Source organism: Taudactylus pleione, unplaced genomic scaffold, assembly GCF_031769625.1.
Source record: "Taudactylus pleione unplaced genomic scaffold, aTauple2 ptg001166l, whole genome shotgun sequence".
Lineage (NCBI taxonomy): Eukaryota > Metazoa > Chordata > Amphibia > Anura > Myobatrachidae > Taudactylus > Taudactylus pleione.
The window spans coordinates 1,072,501-1,098,967 of NW_028285567.1; the positions used below are offsets into that span (position 1 = coordinate 1,072,501).

General features: G+C 44.5%; 1 protein-coding gene across 3 annotated transcripts in view; it reads left to right on the top strand.

Annotated features, from left to right (window-relative positions):
• Window positions 1–26,467, top strand: part of DOK7 (docking protein 7) — a 205,724-nt gene that overhangs the window by 109,396 nt on the left and 69,861 nt on the right. For all 3 annotated transcript variants that reach the window (XM_088462233.1, XM_088462234.1, XM_088462235.1), the window contains exons 5-7: window positions 620–739; window positions 14,314–14,412; window positions 15,820–16,646. In XM_088462233.1, the coding sequence (XP_088318359.1) occupies window positions 620–739; window positions 14,314–14,412; window positions 15,820–16,646 (1,046 nt within the window). The remainder of the gene's footprint in view (window positions 1–619; window positions 740–14,313; window positions 14,413–15,819; window positions 16,647–26,467) is intronic.

Genomic DNA, 26,467 nt, shown 5'->3' on the forward strand with positions numbered 1-26,467 from the left:
GTTGATGTGTGTGTTATGCCGCAACTCTCTGGAAGTGACATCACTGACAACAGTGGGAGGGGTCAGAGTTCCCACCAACTGTCATAACATGACATCATTTTTATCACTTTTCAGCTTTATATTTATATTATATATACTGTATATATATATATATATATATATATATATATATATATGCATATAAGTACAAAGCATGTGTACGTATTTATGTATGCATGTGATGTTTTTGCCAAAAGTAAATATTCCATACTATTCATATTTATGTGAATAATTAGCATTTGAATTAGAGTTTAGAAATAATCTTAATGTAGCAATGCATTGCCTTTATTGTACAATGTCTTCTTGCCTGGTTGGAGGAACACGATTATCAAACAAAAAGCAATTTTTAATAACTGTTCTGGAAATGTGAATGTGTTGATAAAACAAGCAAATAACTTTCACAGATGAATTCATAACAACTACAGAGAACTAATTGCCTGAAGCATTCCTGCTGCAAAGTTTTATTTATTTATTCCTACTTGTAAGATCTGTGGGTTTCGGTGAATATGTCCATAGATAAACTATAATAAAAGTTCTCTTCTTTTACCTGATAATGCTTTTGTTTGTGATCTCTTCACAGGGGCCGGTGTGTTCTTCCTCTCTTGTACAGAAGGCGATCAGATCAGTTTCCTCTTTGACTGCATCGTCCGTGGCATCTCCCCAACAAAAGGCCCTTTCGGGCTGCGCCCAGTGCTCCCAGGTTAACATAAGAAATACAAAGTAACATTGCCAAGTGGTTTCCAGACTTTGTGGACTAGCTACAATGTGGAACATATGAAAACCGCACTGCCCATTCCCATACTGTAGATTACTCAGGAAGGCAACATGTTGCATTTTCAGTCCATATCTCTGTGAGTGGTGTGAGAATGGCCAGGGGCAGAACTATGGGAGACAATGGAGGCACCTACTGCCGGGCTCCAGCTCTGAAGGGGCACCTCCTCCATTGGCCACAACATATTCACCCCACTTAGGGCTGTAAGTATGTACCCGGAGTGTACCGTCACGGCTGCCCAAAAACGAGTGGAGAGCTCCATGTCAGACCATCAGCTGCCACCTACATCTATCTATAGCCTGTCAGCAAGCGAATAGCTACATTACAGTGTCAGCGACTGTGATGGGTGGGGGGGGGGGGGGGCACCAAAATTTAACTTGCCTCCGGGCATCTGGGATGAAGTTACACCACTGAGAATGGCACATGTCCTAATGTACTGATCATTGCTATAAACCTCCTCTATGGCTACCTGCAGTTTGGAGTGGATTTAGGGGCATATGTATCAAAGCTTGATGTGAGAGAAAATGGTGAAATATATATCACCAACCAATCAGCTTCTAACTAACATTTTGCAGGCTGTGTTTAAGAAATTATAGTTTGGAGCTGATTGGTTGTTGATATATATTTCACAATTTTATCTCACATCAAACTTTGATACATATTTATTTTAGGGGTGTGCACCGGCCACTTTTCGTGTTTTGTGTTTTGGTTTTGGATCTGGATCTTTCTTCGTGTTTTGGATCTGGATTGGTTTTGCCAAAACCACCCTTCCGTGTTTTGGGTTCTGGGTTTTGTGTTTTGGATCTGTATTTTTTTTTTAAAAAGCATAAAAACAGCTAAAATCACAGAATTTGTTGGTTTCTCTGCTCCTATGCTATTATTAACCTCAATAACCTTAATTTCCACTAATTTCCAGTCTATTCTGAACACCTCACACCTCACAATAGTGTTTTCATGTCCAAAAGGTTGCACCGAGGTAGCTGGATGACTATGCTAAGCGACACGAGTGGGCGGCACAAACACGTGACCCATCTAGGAGTGACACTGCAGTGGCAGACAGGATGGCAGTTAGAAAAACTAGGCCCCAAACTGTACATAATGCAAAGAAAAAAAAGAAGTGCAAGATGGAATTGTCCTTGGGCCCTCCCACCCACCCTTATGTTGTATAAACAGGACATGCACACTTTAACAAATCAATCATTTCAGCGCCAGGGTCTGCCACACAACTGTGGCTGAAATGATTGGTTCGTTTGGGCCCCCACAAAACAAGCTGGAAATTAATGTGTCCCTGCACAAACTGGCTCTACGGAGGCAAGATGTCATCCTCATCCTCCTCATCCACCGATTCCTCACCCTCTTCAGTGTGTACATCCTCATCCTCACAAAGTATTAACTCGTCCCCACTTGAATCCACCACCACAGGTCCCTCTGTACCTTCTGGAGGCTGGTCTCCCTGGAAGAGCTGATAATTCATTTTGATGAACATCATCTTCTCCACATTCTGTGGAAGCAACCTCCTACGTCTTTCGCTGACAAGGTTCCCGGCTGCACTAAACACTCTTTCGGAGTACACACTGGAGGGGGGGCAACGCAGGTAAAATAGAGCCAGCTTGTACAGGGGCCTCCAAATTGCCTCTTTTTCCTGCCAGTACAGGTATGGACTGTCTGACATGCCTACTTGGATGCTGTCACCGATGTAATCCTCCACCATTCTGTCAATGGTGACAGTATCATATGCAGTGACAGTAGACATGTCAGAAATTGTTGCCAGGTCCTTCAGTCCTGACCAGATGTCCAAACTTGGTCCTGCCTGCCCTGCATCACCGCCAGCGGGTTGCTTAGGATACCTAAGTTTTTTCCTGGCAGCCCCAGTTGCGGGAGAAAATGAAGAAGGAGCCGTTGACGTGTCACGTTCCGCTTCAGCTGACAGTGTGTTCACCAGCAGGTCTTTGCACCTCTGCAGGCTTGTGTCGGCCGGAAAGAGAGACACCACATAGGCTTTAAACCTAGGATCAAGCACGGTGGCCAAAATGTAGTGGTCTGATTTCAACAGATTGACCACCCTGGAATCCTGGCAAAGCGAATGAAGGGCTTCATCCACAAGTCCCACATGCCGAGCGGAATCGCTCCGTCTTAGCTCCTCCTTCACTTTCTCCAGCTGCTTCTGCAAAAGCCTGATGAGGGGAATGACCTGACTCAAGCTGGCTGTGTCTGAACTGACTTCACGTGTGGCAAGTTCGAAGGGCTGGAGAACCTTGCACAACACGGAAATCATTCTCCACTGCGCTTGAGTCAGGTGCATACCCCCTCCTTTGCCTATGTCATAGGTGGATGTATAGGCTTGTATGGCCTTTTGCTGCTCCTCCATCCTCTGAAGCATATAGAGGGTTGAGTTCCACCGCGTCACAACCTCTTGCTTCAGGTGATGGCGGGGCAGGTTCAAGAGTGTTTGCTGGCGCTCCAGTCTTCGGCACGCAGTCGCTGAATGGCGAAAGTGGCCAGAAATTTTTCGGGCCACCCAAAGCGTCTCCTGCACGCCCCTGTCGCTTTTCAGAAAATTCTGCACCACCAAGTTTATTGTGTGAGCAAAACATGGGACGTGCTGGAATTTGCCCAGATGTAATGCCCGCACAATATTGGTGGCGTTGTCAGATATCACAAATCCCCAGGAGAGTCTAAGTGGGGTAAGCCACTGGGCGATGATTTCCCTCAGTTTCTCTAAGAGGTTGTCGGCGGTGTGCCTCTTACTGAAACCGGTGATACACAGCGTAGCCTGCCTTGTAACGAGCTGGCGTTTCTGAGATGCTGCTACTGGTGACGCTGCTGCTGTTGCTGCGTAAGGTGATACATCTACCCAGTGGGCTGTCACAGTCATATAGTCCTTAGTCTGCCCTGTTCCACTTGTCCACATGTCCGTGGTTAAGTGGACATTGTGTACAACGGCATTTTTCAGGACACTGAGGACACTTTTTCTGACGTTTCTGTACAGTCTCGGTATCGCCTGCCTAGTGAAGTGGAATCTAGACGGGATTTGGAACCGGGGACACACTACCTCCATCAATTGTCTAAATCCCACTGCACTAATGGCGGATACCGGACGCACGTCTAACACCAACATAGCAGTCAAGGCCTCAGTTATACGTTTTGCTTCAGGATGACTGCTGTCGTACTTCATCCTCCTCGCTAAGGACTGTTGGAGGGTCAATTGTTTAGTAAAAGTAGTGGTGTTCCTACTTCCTCTCTGGGATGATGAACGACTCCCAGCAGCAGCAACAGCAGCAGCGGCAGCAGTAGGCGTAGCAATGCAGGATCCTCCAGAGGAATCCCGGATAGGAGAGTCAGTCATGCCAGTGACATGGCCTGCAGGACTACTTCCGATCCTGACTAAGGAGGAAATTGACGAGGAGGGAGTTGATGGTGTGGTTTGCAGGCGCTTGGATACAACAGGACAACGGGATTTAGGTGTCCCTGGACTGCTTACGGTCTTAGCCAAAGTTTCTGAACTTGACAGTAACTTTTTATGAACGCGCTGCAGGTGCCGTATAAGGGAGGATGTTCCTAGGTGGTTGACGTCCCTACCCCTACTTATTTCACCTTTACATATGGTACATATGGCAAGACAGTTGTTGTCCGGATTTGGATAGAAATATTGCCAGACCAAAGAGGTGGAATGTTTGGTCTTCTGCCCAGGCATGACCGTGATGGGCTTTTTCATCCCACGGACAACAACTGTCTCCCCCGGAGCCTGATTTAAACAAACCACATCACCATCAGAATCCTCCTCGCCAACTTCCTCCTCAGCGCCAGCTACACCAGTATCCTCATCCTGTTGTACTTCAACAGTGACATCTTCAATTTGCATATCAGCAAGTGGACTGTGGGTGCTCCTTTCAGCACTTGCAGGGGGCGTGCAAATGGTGGAAAGAGCCACCTCTTCCCGTCCAGTGCTGGGAAGGTCAGGCATCGCAACCACCACCACACTTGGACTCTCCTTGGGGATTTGTGATATCTTCTTAGAAAGCACAGTTCTTCGCTGTGCTTTTGCCAGCTTAACTCTTTTGATTTTTTTAGTGGGAGGAGGGCTTCCATCGTCATGTGAAGCTGAACCACTAGTCATGAACATACTAGGGATCGACCTTAGCCGTTCCTTGCCACTCCGTGTCGTAAATGGCATATTGGCAAGTTTACGTTTCTCTTCAGCTGATTTAAATGTCTTTTTCAAGGTCATTTTCCTGAACTTTGCCATTTGGGATTGTATGTGCCCTCTACTATGACATTGGGCATCGGCCTTGGCAGACGACGTTGATGGCATGTTATCGTCTATGTCATGACTAGTGGCAGCAGCTTCAGCACTAGGAGGAAGTGGTTCTTGATCTTTCTCTATTTTATTTTTATCGGAGAAAGTTTGGTCCTCCATTTATGTTATATCGATTTGATATATACGTGCGGCTAAACACAGAAAATATTTTTTTTTTTGGTTTGGACTGGAGTGTACTTTGTGGGTTACAGCACCCTTTAACGGTCAAGCCAGCCGGCCCTTTACTTATGACACAGGCGCACTCTTGGCACTACTTTGTTGATGCACGTGCGGCTACTGCGCACACAATTCACAAACACAGAAAATAATTTTTTTTTGGTTTGGACTGGAGTGTACTTTCGGGGGTTACAGCACCCTTTAACGGTCAAGCCAGCCGGCCCTTTACTTATGACACAGGCGCACGCTTGGCACTACTTTGTTGATGCACGTGCGGCTACTGCGCACACAATTCACAAACACAGAAAATAATTTTTTTTTGGTTTGGACTGGAGTGTACTTTCGGGGGTTACAGCACCCTTTAACGGTCAAGCCAGCCGGCCCTTTACTTATGACACGGGCGCACGCTTGGCACTACTTTGTTGATGCACGTGCGGCTACTGCGCACACAATTCACAAACACAGAAAATAATTTTTTTTTGGTTTGGACTGGAGTGTACTTTCGGGGGTTACAGCACCCTTTAACGGTCAAGCCAGCCGGCCCTTTACTTATGACACAGGCGCACGCTTGGCACTACTTTGTTGATGCACGTGCGGCTACTGCGCACACAATTCACAAACACAGAAAATAATTTTTTTTTGGTTTGGACTGGAGTGTACTTTCGGGGGTTACAGCACCCTTTAACGGTCAAGCCAGCCGGCCCTTTACTTATGACACAGGCGCACGCTTGGCACTACTTTGTTGATGCACGTGCGGCTACTGCGCACACAATTCACAAACACAGAAAATAATTTTTTTTTTGGTTTGGACTGGAGTGTACTTAGGGGGTTACAGCACCCTTTAACGGTCAAGCCAGCCGGCCCTTTACTTATGACACAGGCGCACGCTTGGCACTACTTTGTTGATGCACGTGCGGCTACTGCGCACACAATTCACAAACACAGAAAATAATTTTTTTTGGGTTTGGACTGGAGTGTACTTTCGGGGGTTACAGCACCCTTTAACGGTCAAGCCAGCCGGCCCTTTACTTATGACACAGGCGCACGCTTGGCACTACTTTGTTGATGCACGTGCGGCTACTGCGCACACAATTCACAAACACAGAAAATAATTTTTTTTTGGTTTGGACTGGAGTGTACTTTCGGGGGTTACAGCACCCTTTAACGGTCAAGCCAGCCGGCCCTTTACTTATGACACAGGCGCACGCTTGGCACTACTTTGTTGATGCACGTGCGGCTACTGCGCACACAATTCACAAACACAGAAAATAATTTTTTTTTGGTTTGGACTGGAGTGTACTTTCGGGGGTTACAGCACCCTTTAATGGTCAAGCCAGCCGGCCCTTTACTTATGACACAGGCGCACGCTTGGCACTACTTTGTTGATGCACGTGCGGCTACTGCGCACACAATTCACAAACACAGAAAATAATTTTTTTTTTGGTTTGGACTGGAGTGTACTTTGGGGGTTACAGCACCCTTTAATGGTCAAGCCAGCCGGCCCTTTACTTATGACACAGGCGCACGCTTGGCACTACTTTGTTGATGCACGTGCGGCTACTGCGCACACAATTCACAAACACAGAAAATAATTTTTTTTTTGGTTTGGACTGGAGTGTACTTTCGGGGGTTACAGCACCCTTAACGGTCAAGCCAGCCGGCCCTTTACTTATGACACAGGCGCACGCTTGGCACTACTTTGTTGATGCACGTGCGGCTACTGCGCACACAATTCACAAACACAGAAAATAATTTTTTTTTGGTTTGGACTGGAGTGTACTTTCGGGGGTTACAGCACCCTTTAACGGTCCAGCCAGCCGGCCCTTTATTTATGACACAGGCGCACGCTTGGCACTACTTTGTTGATGCACGTGCGGCTACTGCGCACACAATTCACAAACACAGAAAATAATTTTTTTTTTGGTTTGGACTGGAGTGTACTTTCGGGGGTTACAGCACCCTTAACGGTCAAGCCAGCCGGCCCTTTACTTATGACACAGGTGCACGCTTGGCACTACTTTGTTGATGCACGTGCGGCTACTGCGCACACAATTCACAAACACAGAAAATAATTTTTTTTTTGGTTTGGACTGGAGTGTACTTTCGGGGGTTACAGCACCCTTAACGGTCAAGCCAGCCGGCCCTTTACTTATGACACAGGCGCACGCTTGGCACTACTTTGTTGATGCACGTGCGGCTACTGCGCACACAATTCACAAACACAGAAAATAATTTTTTTTTTGGTTTGGACTGGAGTGTACTTTCGGGGGTTACAGCACCCTTAACAGTCAAGCCAGCCGGCCCTTTACTTATGACACAGGCGCACGCTTGGCACTACTTTGTTGATACACGTGCGGCTACTGCGCACACAATTCACAAACACAGAAAATAATTTTTTTTTGGTTTGGACTGGAGTGTACTTTCGGGGGTTACAGCACCCTTTAACGGTCAAGCCAGCCGGCCCTTTACTTATGACACAGGCGCACGCTTGGCACTACTTTGTTGATGCACGTGCGGCTACTGCGCACACAATTCACAAACACAGAAAATATATTATTTTTTTAGCACTTGGGGGGAGCACCCCTGATGGACAGAGCACCCCCTGGACAACACTACAGCACTCCTTTAGGACTGGGACACTGCACAGGACTTTGGAGTGGACACAGCCCCTATGGAGAACTGACTGCACAACACAGTCCAGCCAGCCCCTATGGACTTTGAAGTAGTGGACACAGCCCCTATTAACAACAGCAGCACAACACAGCCAGCCCCTATGGACTTTGAAGTAGTGGACAACAGCAGCACTACACTACACTACACTACACAGCCCTAACTCCCACCCTCCCTCTTCACTGTCCACAGCCGAGTGAGAAAATGGCGCCGACGCGGGTACCTTATATAGGATCCAAAACCCGCGAGACTCGGAAGGCGGGATGATGACGTTTTGCCTCGATTTCAGATCCGAGTCAGGCGGGAAAAGTCGAGCCTGACTCGGATCGGACTCGGATCGGGGGGGCTCGGGGGGGTTCGGATTTCAGAAATCCGAACCCGCTCACCCCTAATTTATTTATTTTATTTATTAACAGCTTCTTATATAGCGCAGCATATTCCGTTGCGCTTTACAATTGTAAACATTAATAGAACAAAACTGGGTAATAACAGACAGATATATAGGTAGGAAGGCCCTGCTCGCAGGCTTACATTCTATAGGGAAATAGGCATTGATACACAAGGATAGGTGCTATATATTGCATTTTGGTCCAGCCAGAATGCACAGTTTCTTGGTGGGCTGCATGATCCATTCACACTGGAATGTCGGCCAAATGTCATGAGGATGTGAGAGAAAGACGATGTGTGAGGTTGTGTGTGGACTGTGAAAGGGGATGTAATAAGACATGGAAGCTATGAAAATTATGTGGGCGGTCCTGGGATCTGATAAGCTTGCCTGAAGAGGTGAGTTTTCAGGGATCGCTTGAAGGATTGGAGACTAGAGGAAAGTCGCATTGTGCTTGGTAAGGCATTCCATAGAGTGGGTGCAGCCCGAAGAAGGTCCTGTAACCGTGAGTGGGAGCAAGTAATGTGTGGGGATGAGAGACGCAGACATATGCCCCTTGATGTGGTCTCCAAGTGGAATACCACCACGGGGAACCCGCAAAGGCTGGATAAACCTTTTGTAACTGTAATCCAAAAAGCAATAGGTGCGCTGTCAATGCCTCTCAATACCAACTGTATCCGTTGGCTGCTCACAAGTGGGTTCTGTACCCCACAAACAATAGACAAAAAGAAAACAAATGTGAAATTGACAGAGTTCATGAGTCCAAAGATATTCTCGTTAATTATGTAAAATTATTTATTTAAGCATAAATTCACACTCAATCAATTATTAAAAATATAATTTCAGTCTCAATCAAATAGCCTAATAAATATGGTTTGAAACATGGGTCATCATTTTATAAAGAACTCAATACCATAGACTCATATATCTGGAAAGTGACACAATGCAGCCAAAAATAAACAGCAATTGTATACAGTGAACAGTCTAAAAAGATAAATATCTCTAAGTTGGCCGCTGGAGTGAATAGTACTCCTAAAAGAGTGTAATTGTACAGTCTCTTACCGCTTGATGTCCATATGAGAGGTAACAAAAGGTATGGCAATAAGGGGTCTATTTACTAAGCAGTGTTAGGAGACAGAGGGAAAAGTGATAAGTCTGTGATAAGGTGCCAGCCAATCAGCTCCCAACTGTCATTTTTCAAACATAGCCTGTGAGATGACAGTTGGGAGCTGATTGGCTGGCACCTTATCACTTTCTTATCACTTTTCACTCTGTCTCCTAACACTGCTTATTAAATAGACCCCTAAGCCAGTTAATTATGGGATCTCCTTAGGGTGCTGGTTGCCCTAACAAATGTTGCCACTGAGATGATAAAGTCCTTATAGCAGTCGGCGGCTGTGGTTCCAAAGTAAGCGCTCAGTGATGGTAAACAGGACCCTGGCTGTATGCAATCCCGACTTCCGGTGTGCGTCACAATAACGCCACTCTGGTAGATTACAAGTCACTGGCCAGCCACCTCCACTTAGCTGGCGGCCTTAAGTGGACGGGTAAGGTGGGGAGAGGAACGGCAAAGTCCGTATACACAATGATCACTCCTTAACTTGCCAGCAGCAGACTGTGTAGCAGCTATGGGAGATTGGAATCACAGTTTGGGTAAAGCAGCATAAATCCTTGATGCGTTTCTCCGGGCACTAAAAACCCCCGGTTTCATCAGAAGGCTTCTCATGTATACTAATGTATAGCAGAAATAAATGTAGCAGAATGATCACCTCTTACTTGCGGTGAACTTTTAGTTCAGATACTGTGCTGTGCTTAATGATGCTCCAAATAGTTAATATGTAAGGACATTATTACACATCTTTGCCTTATAATTAGACTCAGCAACACTTCATTACATAGAATCCTCCAGTTTATTGCTCCACTACTGAATAAAATATATATGTTCTGAGATCCGAACCCGCATGTCTCTAATATATAGATATATCATATATATATATATATATATATATATATATATATGTACTTACCATGACTTAATCATGCAGCAAAGTAAAAAATTGTACACTTGAAGGAGTTTAACAACCTGTGTGGCCTGATCAACGTATGGGAACGGTGTGTTCAAACTTTGTACCTTCGGAATGCACTGCAAAGCCAACTATAAATATGTATATACATACTGTGAGGTCTCAGTATCCTAAAGAGTGTAAGGTTGCAGATGAAGAAGGTGGGGGGTGTGCAAAAGTAAATAAACGAAGAACGGAACATTCTAGAAGAATTACCACCTGCTATTAATAGAACTCATTGCAGAAGCTAGTTTTAATTGGATTTATTTTGTTTCTTGTTTAGAATGCCATGGAAATGCTAACTTGTAACTGTGTTAAATTAGCATACTAACAAAGGGAACATTGGGTATTTTTATAATAATAATAATAATAATAAAAAAATATTATTGTTGTTATTATTATTATCTTGATTTATGTGTTTGATTTCTCACAGTAGTTTTAGTTGGGTACTGGCAGTGCCATTCCACCCCAGTGTTCTCTTTCTGGGATTAATCTCCTCTTATGCAGGGCTCCAGAAACAACATGGAGGCCCTGCTGCATGAGTGGGGGCGTGGCCAATTCTGGAGGCATTGGCCACTCATCATAATCTGCAATGATCTGAATGTACTCCCCGATTGATCCAACCCCCCTAGCAGAACCCACCAGACAAGCTCAGGCCCAGTTCCTGCACTTGCCCTACCCCCATCTCACTACCCCTTATGGGTGCAAATCCCTCTATCACTGCCATAATTTTATGTTCCGTGTATAGTTGTCTATGGAAAAAATTCCAAAAGTTTCTTTTTGGTTCCCATATATCTAACATCTGTCTATTTTACCTCACAACAAACCTGAATGGAAAATATGTGTGTGTGTGTGTATATATATATATATATATATACTGTCACAAGATCAGGTCAAGGGGTGCCATCTCCTGGAGTAAACGTTAGCACTTCTCTTGCAGCAGCTGATTAATAGCACACCAGTCCAGTGCCTTGGTACAAGTATCCGCAGCTACTGTAGTTTTATTTTGCGGCACAAGATAAACAAAACAAAAATAAATCCTTGGCCTGTCTGTCACTAACTATACATAAGTCTTCCTCTCTAAGGGTTGGCGGACCTAATGTCCAACTTACACAAAACAGCATTTAAATATAGCACTTATATAAAGCCATAACAGTGTCTGGCAGTCTGTTCCCCAAGTAGTGAGAGACTGCCCAGAGAACATGACATACCTTTTATCAGCCTCTCACAGGTGGTCTGGCAATCAAGGCTGCTCATTACCTCATAATTACCACACAGAGGTTATTAACCTGGGACGTATACCTATATGCCTCCCATCAACAACGTCCCCAGTCATTTTGTCACTATGTGTGTGTGTATGTGTGTATATATATATATATATAGACTACTAATACTATACAAGCTAATGAAAACTGCACCACATTGTAGTGGAAACTCCTAGCAATAACCTGCACTTTGTCTTATCTTGATCTGTTAAGTTAAAGCTGATCAACAGCAAAAACAAAATTTATTGACATCATCGATGCAAGAGATAGATGTGGCACCATGAGTGCGCCGGTAAGGGATGGGGGGAGAGGTGCTCTGAGCCTGTGTTCACTTGAATAGGAAAGGTGACATGGCAGTCTGTGCAGAGGGCACATGTGAAGACGCTGCTGCCACCGGTCTATATAGCACTGCTGGTCGCGTGGGCCACTCCTGTGACAGGGCCCCTATGCAAACCAATACAACTAAACAAAAAATGATGTCAGAAACGATTTTATCGTGGGTGAAGCCGTGAGCAACAGCCAGTATATATATATAAACAGTCATGGGGATCGGCACTCCCATAAAATAAATTATGACTCCTTACCCGGTGCCCTCACAATCCATCAGGATAAATAGCAGAATGTGTGGTGTGGCACTCCAGGAATATACAGGTTGAGTCTCCCATATACAAAATGCTTGGGACCAGGGGTATTTTGGATAACAGAATATTCCGTATTTTGGAATATTTGCATATCATAATGAACTATCTTGGGAATGGGACCCAGATATACACACAGAATGCATTAATGTGTTATATACACCTTATACACACAGAATGCATTAATGTGTTATATACACCTTATACACACAGAATGCATTAATGTGTTATATACACCTTATACACACAGCCTGCAGGTCATTTTATACAATATTTTCAAGAATTTTGTGGCTCAAGCAAAGTTAGTGTACATACATGAAATTAATTTATGTTTCATATACACCTTATACACAAAACCTGAAGGTAATTTTATACTATATTTTTAATAATTTGTGCCTTAGACAATGTTTGTGTATATTGAACCATCAAAACTCAAAGGTTTCATTATCTCAGTCATGCCAAAATAATTCCGTATTTTGGAATATTCCGTATTTCGAAATATTTGGATATGGGAGACTCAACCTGAAATAGTCACGAGTCAGCAGGTATATTTCAACATTTTCAAAGTCACACCCCCACTCCCTATGCTGAGATGGGGGAATGCTGCTAGACCAACACCTTATGCGAATTGCGTGATCGGACGCATGTTCAAATCCCAACGCTGGAAGATCGGCAGTGAAGATCCCGACAGGTAAGTATTTTAACTATTTACTAACCTACCCCCTCCCTCAGGGTGCCTGTCCTGCGTCGGGCTCCCGGCGTAGGTAAAATGACAGGCGTTGGGATTTCGACGCCTGTCATTAGACCCCTGCCGGTTTTAGACAGTCGCGAAGCCGGTGGTCGGCATTTCTACCGTCGGCTTCCTGACTGCATCCCGCAAATTGTATCACAATGCATACGACCCGTGATGCGTGGCCACGCCCCATGAAGAGTAGGCTAGCCCCTTTTCCTATGTGCGCACAGAATGCCGTGGCCGATTCTTGCCCTGTCCTGGCCTACCTAATAATATTTATGTACAGTTCATCTGTAGTGTAGATTGTTAGACCTCTGTGAAATTGCATTAATTCACTCCAAGATCCTCAAATATATGATTCATCCATATATAATTCAGGAACCCATTTCCCATTGTAACCTGTTCTCTGAATATTTTATTAATCCTAACTCTTGGATTGAGTACTTCTAGGGTTAATACCAACACATTGATGGTTTTACATTTAGTTAACCCCAGGGAGTCTGATTTCAGAATGTTTTTCTGTTTCCTTTATTATGTCATTTAGATTTTTGCAATTTGTTCCATTTCAATGTTTCAAAATAAAACCACCATAAACCATTATCAGAATAATTAGGCAAACTGCTAAATACTGTATGGAAATTCACTGTTAATATGTTATAAAATAATTGAGACGGTTTAAATTGAATTTTTATAAATGTCGCATTTGGCCCCCGCAAAACAAGTTTGACATGCCTGGCCTATAATTAAAATGTATGTTTTTCAAATGAAATGCCACAGCAATAATATTTTATGGCTGTGCAAGTACAAGTTATTGTCAAGATGAACTACAGTACAACAAAAATGGAACCCTAATTATACCATAAAAATTATGAATATATGCAATAAATCACGTTTTCCTGTCTGTTATGTTGTTTCTCTTAATATAGAGGAACAGCCACCATTAATTCATGTAATACATCTTTATACTGCTAAATTGTTTCATGAACGAAGCCTACAAAACATTTGTGCTACAAATTTCTACCAGAATAAAACATTCTTTGCCCAATAATGGCAAAGGATCCTGGGAAAACAATAAAAAAAAAAAACAAGGGTACAAGAGTTTTTGGTTGTAGTTATATTAATGGGTAGATAACAAATTGTGCCCATTTACAGTAACCTGTGCATAATTAATTGAATTAAAAAATAACCTTCACACACACGAGTTTTATTCAGCATTGGTTATTGATTGCAGTTGAAAACAATGACTGAACAGCCTTTTTTTTTTCTAATTTAAGATCCAAATTTAAATCCTGCCTATATGGAGGAACGAGTGGCCCATGAGACTCTACAGCTGGAAAAACGACTCAGCCTGCTATCTCATCATAGCCTGGGAGGTAAGGCATAACATCAGCACCTGTATTCTACACCTAAAAGAGGCAGCCATTTTGTTTTGCTGAAATAAATGTAGCCTCTCAATTCTCTAAAGGGGTAAATTGACTAAGATGGGAGTTCTATGAAGAGGTGATGCTGCCCATAGCAACCAATCAGATTCTACTTCTCACTTATCTAGCACCTTCTAGAAGACAATACCTGGATTCTGATTGGTTGCTATGGGCAATATCACTTCTTTTTTTTTTATTTTATAAAAAATTTTTATTGAAACACCATGAATTCTACATATACATAATGTAACTGTTAATATATCGTCTGGAGGCAATATCACTTCTTAAATAGAACTACCATCTTAGTAAATTTACTGTATATACTCGAGTATAAGTCGACCCGTATATAAGCCAAGGTACCTACTTTTACCACAAAAAACTGGGAAAACTTATTGACTCGAGTATAAGCCTAGGGTGGGAAATGGCAGCAGCTGGTAGTGCCCCCAGTAGTAATTCCCCCTGGTTGTGCCCCCAGTAGTAATCCCTACTGGTAGTGCCCCCAGTGGTAATCCCCCCTTTCAGTGCCTCCAGTAGTAATCCCCCCCAGGTAGTGCCCCCAGTGGTAATCCCCCCCTTTTAGTGCCCCCAGTAGTAATCCCCCCCTGGTAGTACCCCCAGTGGTAATCCCCCCTTTTAGTGCCCCCTGTAGTAATCCCCACCTGGTAGTGCCCCCTGTAGTAATCCTCCCTGGTAGTTCCCCCAGTGGTAATCCCCCCTTTTAGTGCCCCCTGTAGTAATCGCCCCCTGTAGTAATCGCCCCCTGGTAGTGCCCCCTGTAGTAATCGCCCCCTGGTAGTGCCCCCAGTAGTCCCCCCCCTAGTAGAGAGAGACGTAATAAGAATAAAAAATAAAAAAATCACTTACCTGAAACTCCCGCTCCTGGTCCCACCGCTAACAGCTCCTCCGGCCGCTTTGCATGGGAGAGACGTCATTACTCATGACGTCTCTCCCATTACCCACTGCGGGAGCCGGAAGATGGCTCCCGCAGTGGGAGCAGCAGCAGCCGATGAGAGTCTGACAGACTCTCAGCGGCTGCTGATTACAGCAAACACACAGCTGCCGGCTCCGGCGGCTGTGTGTTTGTGCTGTGTAGCGCTGAACGAACTCCGTCCGGTCAGCGCTACACTTCACTCGAGTATAAGCCGAGGGGGTACTTTTTCAGCACAAAAAATGTGCTGAATAACTCGGCTTATACTCGAGTGTATACGGTACCCCTAAGAACTTGTGACATTGAGCTTCTATTAAACACTTTTTTACTATATAAAGTACAAGCGTCCAGAAAATATTATTATTTTTTGGACTCTTCAACTGTGTTTTATCTATGGATACATTATGTAAAAGAGATTTAATACATTTCAGGGGATGACAGAAGTTTGTCCAGCTCCTCTTCGGAAGCCAGTCATTCAGATGCCAGTGCAGGAAGCAGGCTGACAATTTGGGCAGATCCTTCATCTGCCAGCACCTCTGCCGAGAGCCATGGAATGGCTGCAGCCAAAGGCGTTCACCACGGGGAAGACAAAGCTTATGCTGAAGCCCTTCGCATTTCCAAGCCGCCTCCTAAGCCTGCCCCGTCTAGACATTTGCAGGAAATAGGGCGTCAAAGCTCCTCCGACAGCGGCATAGCTACAGGTAGTCACTCATCGTACTCTGGGAGCTTCTCTTCCTATGCCGAGAGCCTGGACATTTGCCATGGTGAGGAGTTCGGCTCACTGCTTAGCCTACCATTGACCATGGCTACAGATCAGAATCTATGCACGTGCCAGCACGCTGATCCGCAGAGGGGGACAGAGTACCAGATCCCTGCTTTTGTCAAACATCTATACGACACACCTCGAAGTGTATTACAGGCAGCTGCTAGAGAAACTCAGTACAAGAGTTCAGATTCCACATTACCCAAGGACCAGGCACAAGGAACTCAAAGCAGTAGTGATGCTAAGCTGTTGATACCCCATGTGCAAGCAACAACCACCTCTTCTTTACTCCAAGAAAGCAAAGACTCAGGCGATGAGATGTATGTGGATTTTGTTCCAAAGTGGACAGCAACAAAAGTACAACAGCCGGGGATGGAACCAAAGGGAGGTGACTTGGCAGCTGCAGGGACAAGTGACACTTGTGAAATCTGCAGCCCTCAACCCGGTATCACAAGAGCCCTTTTTTCAGCTTGCCCAGTATGTGGGGGGCTAAAGGTAAACCATCTTATATTATTTGCTGTTCCTTCCCAATGATTTTTAAGTATTCCTTCGTTGGGTTGATTGCAAAACTTCAAGCCACTGGTTGGTTGATGAAACATACTCACTTTTAGTTTCTCAAATCAATGTAAGGGTCTCAAATTGATGTGAGTTTCTTAGATCAAGTTAAGACCGTCCAAGTCATTGTAAGGATTTTTCAGTCAATGTCAGGGTCTCAAAATCAATGATTGGTTCTCGGAATCACTATTCTCCAAAATGATTATAAAATGTATATTCGGTTCTCAATTCTCTCCAAAGCGATCTTATGAATTAGTGAGAGGCTCGCCCACTCACTGCGAGGTCACCAAATCTAGGCAATGTTGTCCGTTCTTGGTGTCTTGTCATGGACTTATCAATGATATTTTGGAAAATGCAGCAGGTTTGGACTGATGTGTTCTCTCTTGATGTAGGTATTATCAGAGCAGATTCATAACTTAACTTTAAGAGCCAATGGTCAGGGCAGCAAGCAAAAAATGTGAGTCCTGGATGCGAGGGGCGTGGGTTGTGGTGCTGGCCACGACATGGAAATGCTGTTGCAAGGACAAATACATTTTTTATATATATATATATATATATAGAAAAGCCTCAATTCTGGCAGTCACTAATTCCGAATAGGTACTGCACCGGTGCCTCTCTTGGTCTCTTCATGCAGAGGTGGAGGGACAAAATATAAATAGTTAGGCAGATGGCACTCGTGGTGACTGACACATATATTATGTGTCAGTCACCACGAGTGCCATCTACCTGACTATTATATATATATATATATATATATAGAAAAAAATGAGGGGCACTCACCAGTATTGCATATATAAAAATCTAATTTTATTCCTCACATAATCCATAAGCGAATAATTCTCCTCAACGTTTCGGTCCCATCCGGACCATTATCAAGAGATATATCAATGCAGCTTCCAGAGCAATATCCAACAAATCTTTATGGATCCCAAGTTAGACTGAGCATTTCCCACTAGGGCCCTAAATACCCCCATCAATCAGCCAAATGGCGCCCAAACATGTCTCAAACACCAGACACGGATAAATCTAACAAGCGGCGCTTACCACATGCGGTCCACACGTGTAGAGCGGCATACTCACACCAGCACTTCCTGTGTGTGAGCCACACGCAGAGGACAACGCGGATAGAGTGACGTAGTTTCCACCACGTGGAACGCACACGTCACTTCCGCCGGCGCATCACACATACCAATAGTCTGCAGCATACAACTACCCGAATCCTCCGGTGTCAACAGCCATGCCCACCGGACGTGCCAAAGACTCTCCAATCGCAATCGGTCCTTAGGTCGTCACCATAGCAACCCATGGTTATGGACTAATGTTATAAACACTGAATCAATAAATACCGCACAGGAGTTTACCGGTTGGCTTAAATATACTGTATACATCCTGAGGGACAATCCACTGCAGGGTGGCCCATAAATGTAGCAGACAAAGAAATATTATATATATATTATATGTATGGAGCGACACTGCGCTCATCAATGGGGGTATCCAGAAACCTATGCCATAGGGACATGCATATTACAAACCCTCACAAGTACAAAAAATGACCATATATAATTGCATTAAATTACATATATTACCCTAAACAAAAAAACAAAAAAATATATAAACAAAATAACAGCATGAATAACGACATACTAACAATAATGTGGGAGTGTATAGATCAAAAATTAAATAATTAAAAATGAGTCAACTACCACCAATATATTTCCAACGACAGCTTCGCGCAAAAAAATGAGCGCAAAAAAATATTCAATGGATTACCCTCATTGAGGCCATTGGGTGATACAGTGCCAAGATGAAAAATCCATCTTGCTTCAAGCTTTTTTAATATAAGGGCACGATCCCCACCCTGTTTTGGAGGTGGTACCCAATCAATGATGCGACATCTTAAGGAAGTAAGCTGATGCCCCAACAATAAAAAATGGTGGGCCACTGGCTTATCTGTAGTACCACTTGAAAGGGCCTGTCGTATTGATGTCCGATGATTGGCCATTCTTTCTCGGAATGTACAAGTTGTCATGCCCACGTAGGACAATCCACAAGGGCATGTTAATAAATATACCACATAGTCCAGCTGACAATGAAGCTTGTATCGCATCCGAATAGGACTTCCATTTTGTGGATGTGGAAAACTACACCCTGGAATCATTGAGCGGCAGGTGGTACATCCCGTGCACTTGATGCACCCTGGATTCTGTGTCATAAGCCAAGTATGATCCCCTAAAATTGGAGATCTCTTGGGGTGCATTAGTAGTTGTTTCAAATTCCTGCCGTGTCTATACGCCATCATCGGTGGATCTCTGCATCCAACAATCAAACTTGGACGCTGGCTATAATTGGCCAATGTTTCTTGATTGAGTGAGCTACTTGTGAGGAGACCCCATCATATTGAGTAGCAAAAATCATGCGTTCATTGGCTTTCTTAGCTTTAATGGCTACTTTCTGATGTGCTCTGGTGAGGCATCCCTCGATAATACTCCGCTTGTAACCTCTGGCAAGAAAACAATCGAACATCTCACCCAACTGTATATCAGCCATCACTGGGTCTGTGTTATTTCTTATGACCCTCATGAATTGGGAGATAGGGAGACTGTTCTTCAAACTCGGATGATTACTCGTTGCGTGCAAGATCGTGTTCCGATCGGTCTCCTTTTTAAAGAGAGTAGTGCTCAAACCAGTTCCTCTACGATTAATGGTGACATCCAGAAAGCTAATCGTATCACAACTGCATTGACCAATCAGGCATATCGCACTGTCTAGGTGGTTTAGCTCATCCAACATAGAATAAAAGTCAACCTCGGTGTCCCTCCAAATCAAAAAATATCATCAATAAATCTGTAAAAATGAATGATCCTATCACCAAACCTGGGCAAAATATATTTTGTCTCATATACATGCATGAAGGTGGACGCATACATCGGGGCCACATTGGAGCCCATAGCGGTTCCCGCCAATTGTATGTGATACACGTCTTCATACATGAAATGATTATGTACCAGGATGAGCTCAAGCAACTCCAAAATAAACTCAATAGGCAACCCAATCGTGCCCTTTTCTATCAATAGGGATCTCACTGCTAGAAGTCCCTCCACATGGGGGATGACAGTGTATAAAGAGGACACATCAAGTGTAGCTAGCAGGTCATCATCCTGAAGATTAGCTAGTGGTACAATTTTGTCCAAAAAGTCACCTGTGTCTCTTATGTAGCTCAGTATCAAAGGGACAAGATCCTGAAGGAAATTGTCCACAAATACGGCCAAAGGCTGTAGCAGAGAACCTCTGGCAGAAATTATAGGCCTGCCAGGGGGGTCCACCAATGTTTTGTGGACTTTTGGGAGAGTGTATATCACTGGACAAACAGGATGATCCACTTTCAAATATACAGCAATCTCCTCAGTCAGCCATCCACATCCTATGGCCCTATCAATGATTACATCGATGATACCTTTAATCCTAGGCATTAGGTTGCTAACACATCTTGAGTAGGTATTGTAATCTGATAATTGACGTTTGATCTCACGATCATAGTCAACGAAGTTCTGCAGAACAACCGCCCTGCCCTTGTCCGCTGGGCGTATGACTATTTTCTATGTTTTTGGACTCCCCATGTGGATGCCATGGGTGACACCCCAGGACATATTAAGTGATTGTTGATGTGAGTGTGGCCGTGCTTTATAATATATATATATATATATATATATATACACACGATATAGGTACCGATCACAGCGCTAGCCCAAAAAAGGTGTTCTATAACAAAACAACTCCACTTCAAAACACTATGTTCCCGATTCTGGAGGTGGCTGCTCGAAGTTTCCCAGATGCGACTTTTGCTGTATGAAAATACAAGAAGTGGAAACAAGCGCCACATACTGTAGTAATGTTAAAGGAGTTTGTAACATGCAATACACATATAGGTTAAGCGTACCGTGTTGCCCTAGTACATGAGCATGTGGTATATCTGATGGCAGACCAAGTCAGTAAGCGTGGGTCACACTGTCCTCAATGCGTTTTGTCTCTAACGCTCATATAGCTGGACTTCGTCAGGAGGATAATGTGAAAGACTTTCTCCCCATCTTATATACCCTAATACCCAATTAAGGAGAGCCCATACATGGCCGGAACGAAGCCCAGCTATATTACAACAGGTCACTTTTCGTGTTCTGTGTTTTGGTTTTGGATCTGGTTTGGTTTTGCCAAAACCACCATTCTGTGTTCTGGGTTTTGTGTTTTGTATCTGTATTTTTTGGAAAAAAGCATAAAAACAGCTAAAATCACACTTTAACAAACCAATCATTTCAGCGCCAGGGTCTGCCACACGACTGTGGTTAAAATGATTGGTTCGTTTGGGCCCCAAAAAACAAGCTGGCAATTAATCTGTCCCTGCACAAACTGGCTCTACGGAGGCAAGATGTCATCTTCATCCTCCTCATCCTCCGATTCCTCACCCTCTTCAGTGTTGTGTACATCCTCATCCTCACAGAGTATTAATTCGTCCCCGCTGGAATCCACCACCACAGGTCCCTCTGTACTTTCTGGTGGCTGGTGTCCCTGGAAGAATTGATAATTCATTTTGATGAACATCATCTTCTCCACATTTTGTGGAAGCAACCTCCTATGCCTTTCGCTGATAAGGTTCCCGGCTGCACTAAACACTCTTTCGAAGAACACACTGGAGGGGGAACAACTTAGGTAAAATAGAGCCAGTTTGTACAGGGGCCTCCAAATTGCCTCTTTTTCCTGCTAATACAGGTACGGACTGTCTGACATGCCTACATGGATGCTGTCACCGATGTAATCCTCCAATGGTAACAGTATCATATGCAGTGACAGTAGACATGTCAGAAATTGATGCCAGGTTCTTCAGTCCGGACCAGATGTCCAAACTTGGTCCTGTCTGCCCTGCATCACTGCCAGCAGGTTACTTAGGATACCTAAGTTGTTTCCTGGCAGTCCCAGTTGCGGGAGAAAATGAAGAAGGAGCTGTTGACGTGTTACCTTCCACTTCAGCTGACAATGTTTTCACCAGCATGTCTTTGCACCTCTGCAGGCTTGTGTCGGCTGGAAAGAGACACCACATAGGCTTTAAACCTAGGTTCGAGTACGGTGGCCAAAATGTAGTTGTCTGATTTCAACAGATTGACCACCCTCGAATCCTGGCAAAGCGAATGAAGGGCTTCATCCACAAGTCCCACATACCGAGCGGAATCGCTCCGTCTTAGCTCCTCCTTCACTTTCTCCAGCCGCTTCTGCAAAAGCATGATGAGGGGAATGACCTGACTCAAGCTGGCAATGTCTGAACTGACTTCACATGTGGCAATTTCAAAGCTTGCACAACACGGAAATCATTCTCCACTGCGCTTGAGTCTGGTGCATACCCCCTCCTTTGCCTATGTCAGAGGTGGATGTATAGGCTTGAATGGCCTTTTGCTGCTCCTCCATCCTCTGAAGCATATAGAGGGTTGAGTTCAACCGCATCACAACCTCTTGCTTCAGGTGATGGCAGGACAGGTTCAAGAGTGTATGCTGGCACTCCAGTCTTCGGCACGCAGTCACTGAATGGCGAAAGTGGACAGAAATTTTTGAGACTACCCAAAGCGTCTCCTGCACGCCCCTGTCGTTTTTCAGAAAATTCTGCACCACCAAATTTATTGTGTGAGCAAAACATGGGACGTGCTGGAATTTGCCCAGATGTAATGCCCACACAATATTGGTGGCGTTGTCAGATATCACAAATCCCCAGGAGAGTCTAAGTGGGGTAAGCCATTGGGCGATGATTTCCCTCAGTTTCTCTAAGAGGTTGTCGGCGGTGTGCCTCTTACTGAAACCGGTGATACACAGCGTAGCCTGCTTTGGAATGAGCTGGCATTTCTGAGATGCTGCTACTGGTGACGCTGCTGCTGTTGCTGCATAAGGCAATACATCTACCCAGTGGGCTGTCACAGTCATATAGTCCTTAGTCTGGCATGTTCCACTTGTCCATGGTTAAGTGGACATTGGGTACAACCGCATTTTTTAGGACACTGAGGACACTTTTTCTGATGTCTCGGTATCGCCTGCCTAGTGAAGTGGAATCTAGATGGGATTTGGTACCAGGGATACACTACCTCCATCAATTGTCTAAATCCCACTGCACTAATGGCGGATACCGGACGCATGTCTAACACCAACATAGCTGTCAAGGCCTCAATTAGACGCTTTGCTTCAGGATGACTGCAGATGTACTTCATCCTCACTAAGGACTGTTGGAGGGTCAATTGCTTAGTAAAAGAAGTAGTTGTGTTCCTACTTCCTCTCTGGAACGATGAATGACTCCCAGCAGCAACATCAGCAGCGGCAGCAGTTGGCATAGCAATGCAGGATCCTCCGGAGGAATCCCGGATAGGAGAGTCAGTCATGCCAGTGACATGGCCTGCAGGACTACTTCCGATCCTGACTGCGGAGGAAATTGACGAGGAGGGAGTTGACGGTGAGGTTTGCAGGCGCTTGGATACAACAGGAAAAAGGGATTTAGGTGTCCCTGGACTGCTTACGGTCTTAGCCAGAGTTTCTGAACTTGAGAGTAACTTTTTATGAATGCGCTGCAGGTGACGTATAAGGGAGGATGTTCCTAGGTGGTTAACATCCCTACCCCTACTTATTCCACCTTTACATATGGTACATATGGCAAGACAGTTGTTGTCTGGATTTGGATAGAAATATTTCCAGACCAAAGATGTTTGGTCTTCTGCCCAGGCATGATGATGGGCTTTTTCATCCCACGGACAACAACTGTCTCCCCCGGTGCCTGATTTAAACAAACCACCTCCCCATCAGAATCCTCGTCAACCTTCTCCTCAGTGCCAGTTACACCAATAGCCTCATCCTGTTGTACTTCAACAGTGACATCTTCAATTTGAATATCAGCAAGTGGACTGTGGGTACTCCTTCCAGGACTTGCAGAGGGCGTGCAAATGGTGGAAGGAGCCACCTCTTCCCTTCCCGTCCAGTGTTGGGAAGGTCAGGCATCGCAACTGTCGCCACACTTGGACTCTCCATGGGGATTTGTGATATCTTCTTAGCATTAGAAAGCACAGTTCTTTGTTGTGCTTTTGCCAGCTTAACGCGTTTGATTTTTGTAGCAGGAGGAGGGCTTCCATCGTCATGTAAAGCTGAACCACTAGTCATGAACATAGGGGAGGACCTTAGCTGTTCCTTGCCACTCCGTGTCGTAAATGGCATATTGGCAAGTTTACGTTTCTCCTCAGGCGATTTAAATTTATTTTTTAAGGTAATTTTCCTGAACTTTGCCATTTGGGATTTTATATGCCCTTTACTATGACATTGGGCATCGGCCTTGGCAGACAACGTTGATGGCATTTCATCATCTATGTCATGACTAGTGGCAGCAGCTTCACCACTTGGAGGAAGTGGTTCTTGATCTTTCCCTATTTTATTTTTATCGGACAAACTTTTGTCCTCCATTTATGTGATATTGATGCATGTGCGGCTAAGGCGCGCACAAACACAGAAAAAGATTATTTTTATTTTTTTTCAGGCACTTTGGGGTTACACCACCCTTCAACAGATGAGCCAGCCGGCCCTTTACTTATGACACAGGCGCACGCTTGCCGCTACTTTGTTGATGCACGTGCGGCTACAGCGCACACAAGTCACAAACACAGAAAAATATATATATATATTTTTAGGCACTTTGGGGTTATACTACCCTTCAACAGACGAGCCAGCCAGCCCTTGACTTATGACACAGGCACACGTTTGGCGCTACTTTGTTGATGCACGTGCGGCTACAGCGCACACAAGTCACAAACTCAGACATTTTTATTTTTTTTCAGCCACTTTGGGGGTTACACCACCCTTCAACAGACGAGCCAGCCAGCCCTTTACTTATGACTCAGGTGCACGCTTGGTGCTACTTTGTTGATGCACGTGTGGCTACAGCGCACACAAGTCACAAACAGAAAAATATATATATATTTTTTTTTAGGAGCGCACTTTGGGTGTTACACCACCCTTCAACAGATGAGCCAGCCAGCTCTTTACTTATGACACAGGCGCACGCTTGGCGCTACTTTGTTGATGCACGTGCAGCTACAGCGCACACAAGTCACAAACACAGAAAAAGTTTTTCTTTTCAGGCACTTTGGGGGTTACACTACCCTTCAACAGACGAGCCAGCCGGCCCTTTACTTATGACACAGGCGCACGCTTGGCTCAACTTTGTTGATGCACGTGCGGCTACAGCGCACTCAAACAGAAAAATATATATTTTTTGCACTTGGGGGGAGCACCCCTGATGGACAGAGCACCCTCTGGACAACACTACAGCACCCCTTTAGGACTACAGTCTTTATGGGACACTGCACAACACAGCCCAGCCAGCCCCTATGGACTTTGGAGTGGACACAGCCCCTATGGACGACAACAGTAGCACAACTCCCACCCTCCTTTTTCACTGTCCACAGCCGCAGTGAAAAATGGCGCCAACGCGGGGACCTTTTATTGAATCCAAAACCCACGAGAATCCGACAGCGGGATGATGACGTTTCGAAACTTAACGCATTTGTAGGCAGTGCTGCGCATGCGCTGGTTTTACAGATGTAACAGCGCATGCGCAGCACTGTTTCCAGATGCTATAAGGTAGTGTAGGCAGGGAAAAGTATCTATTTCCCGAAAAGCTGTAATCGCAAAAATGACAGCTTTTCGGAATAGATTCTTATGGAGAGGTGGAATGATGAATTCCACCTATAATTAGCTAGAACTCCATGAGAGTTCTAAAGTTAATTACCTCCAGAGAAGTTTTACGTTTAATGAATAGGCCCCTTAATTTGAGGGTAATTACATCCAAATCAAGTGAACGGTGTAGGAATTACAACGGTTTCTATATGTGCCTCCCACTTTTTAAGGGGCCAAAAGTAATGGGACAAACTAAACAATCCTAAATCTAACTTTCACTTTTTAATACTTTGTTGCAAATCCTTTGCAGGCAATTACAGCCTGAAGTCTGGAACGCATAGACATCACCAGATGCTGGGTTTCATCCCTGGTGATGCTCTGCCAGGCCTCTACTGCAAATGTCTTCAGTTCCTGCTTGTTCTTGGGGCATTTTCCCTTCAGTTTTGTCTTCATCAAGTGAAAAGCATGCTCAATTGGATTCAGGTCAGGGGATTGACTTGGCCATTGCATAACATTCCACTTTTTAGCCTTAAAAATCTCTTTGGTTGCTTTTGCAGTATGCTTCGGGTCATTGTCCATCTGCATTGTGAAGCGCCGTCCAATGAGTTCTGAAGCATTTGACTGAATATGAGCATATAATATTGCCCAAAACACTTCAGAATTCATTCTGCTGCTTTTGTCAGCAGTCACATCATCAATAAATACAAGGGAACCAGTTCCATTGGCAGCCATACATGCCCATGCCATGACACTGCCACCACCATGCTTCACTGATGAGGTGGTATGTTTTGGATCATGAGCAGTTCCTTTCCTCCTCTTCACTTCCCATCACTCTGGTACAAGTTGATCTTTGTCTCATCTGTCAATAGGATGTTGTTCCAGAACTGTAATGGCTTTTTTAGATGTTGTTTTGCAAACTCTAATCTGGTCTTCCGGTTTTTGTGGCTCACCAATGGTTTGCATCTTGTGGTAAACCCTCTATATTCACTCTTGTGAAGTCTTCTATTGATTGTTGACTTTGACACATATACATCTACCTCCTGGAGAGTGTTCTTGATTTGGCCAACTGTTGTGAA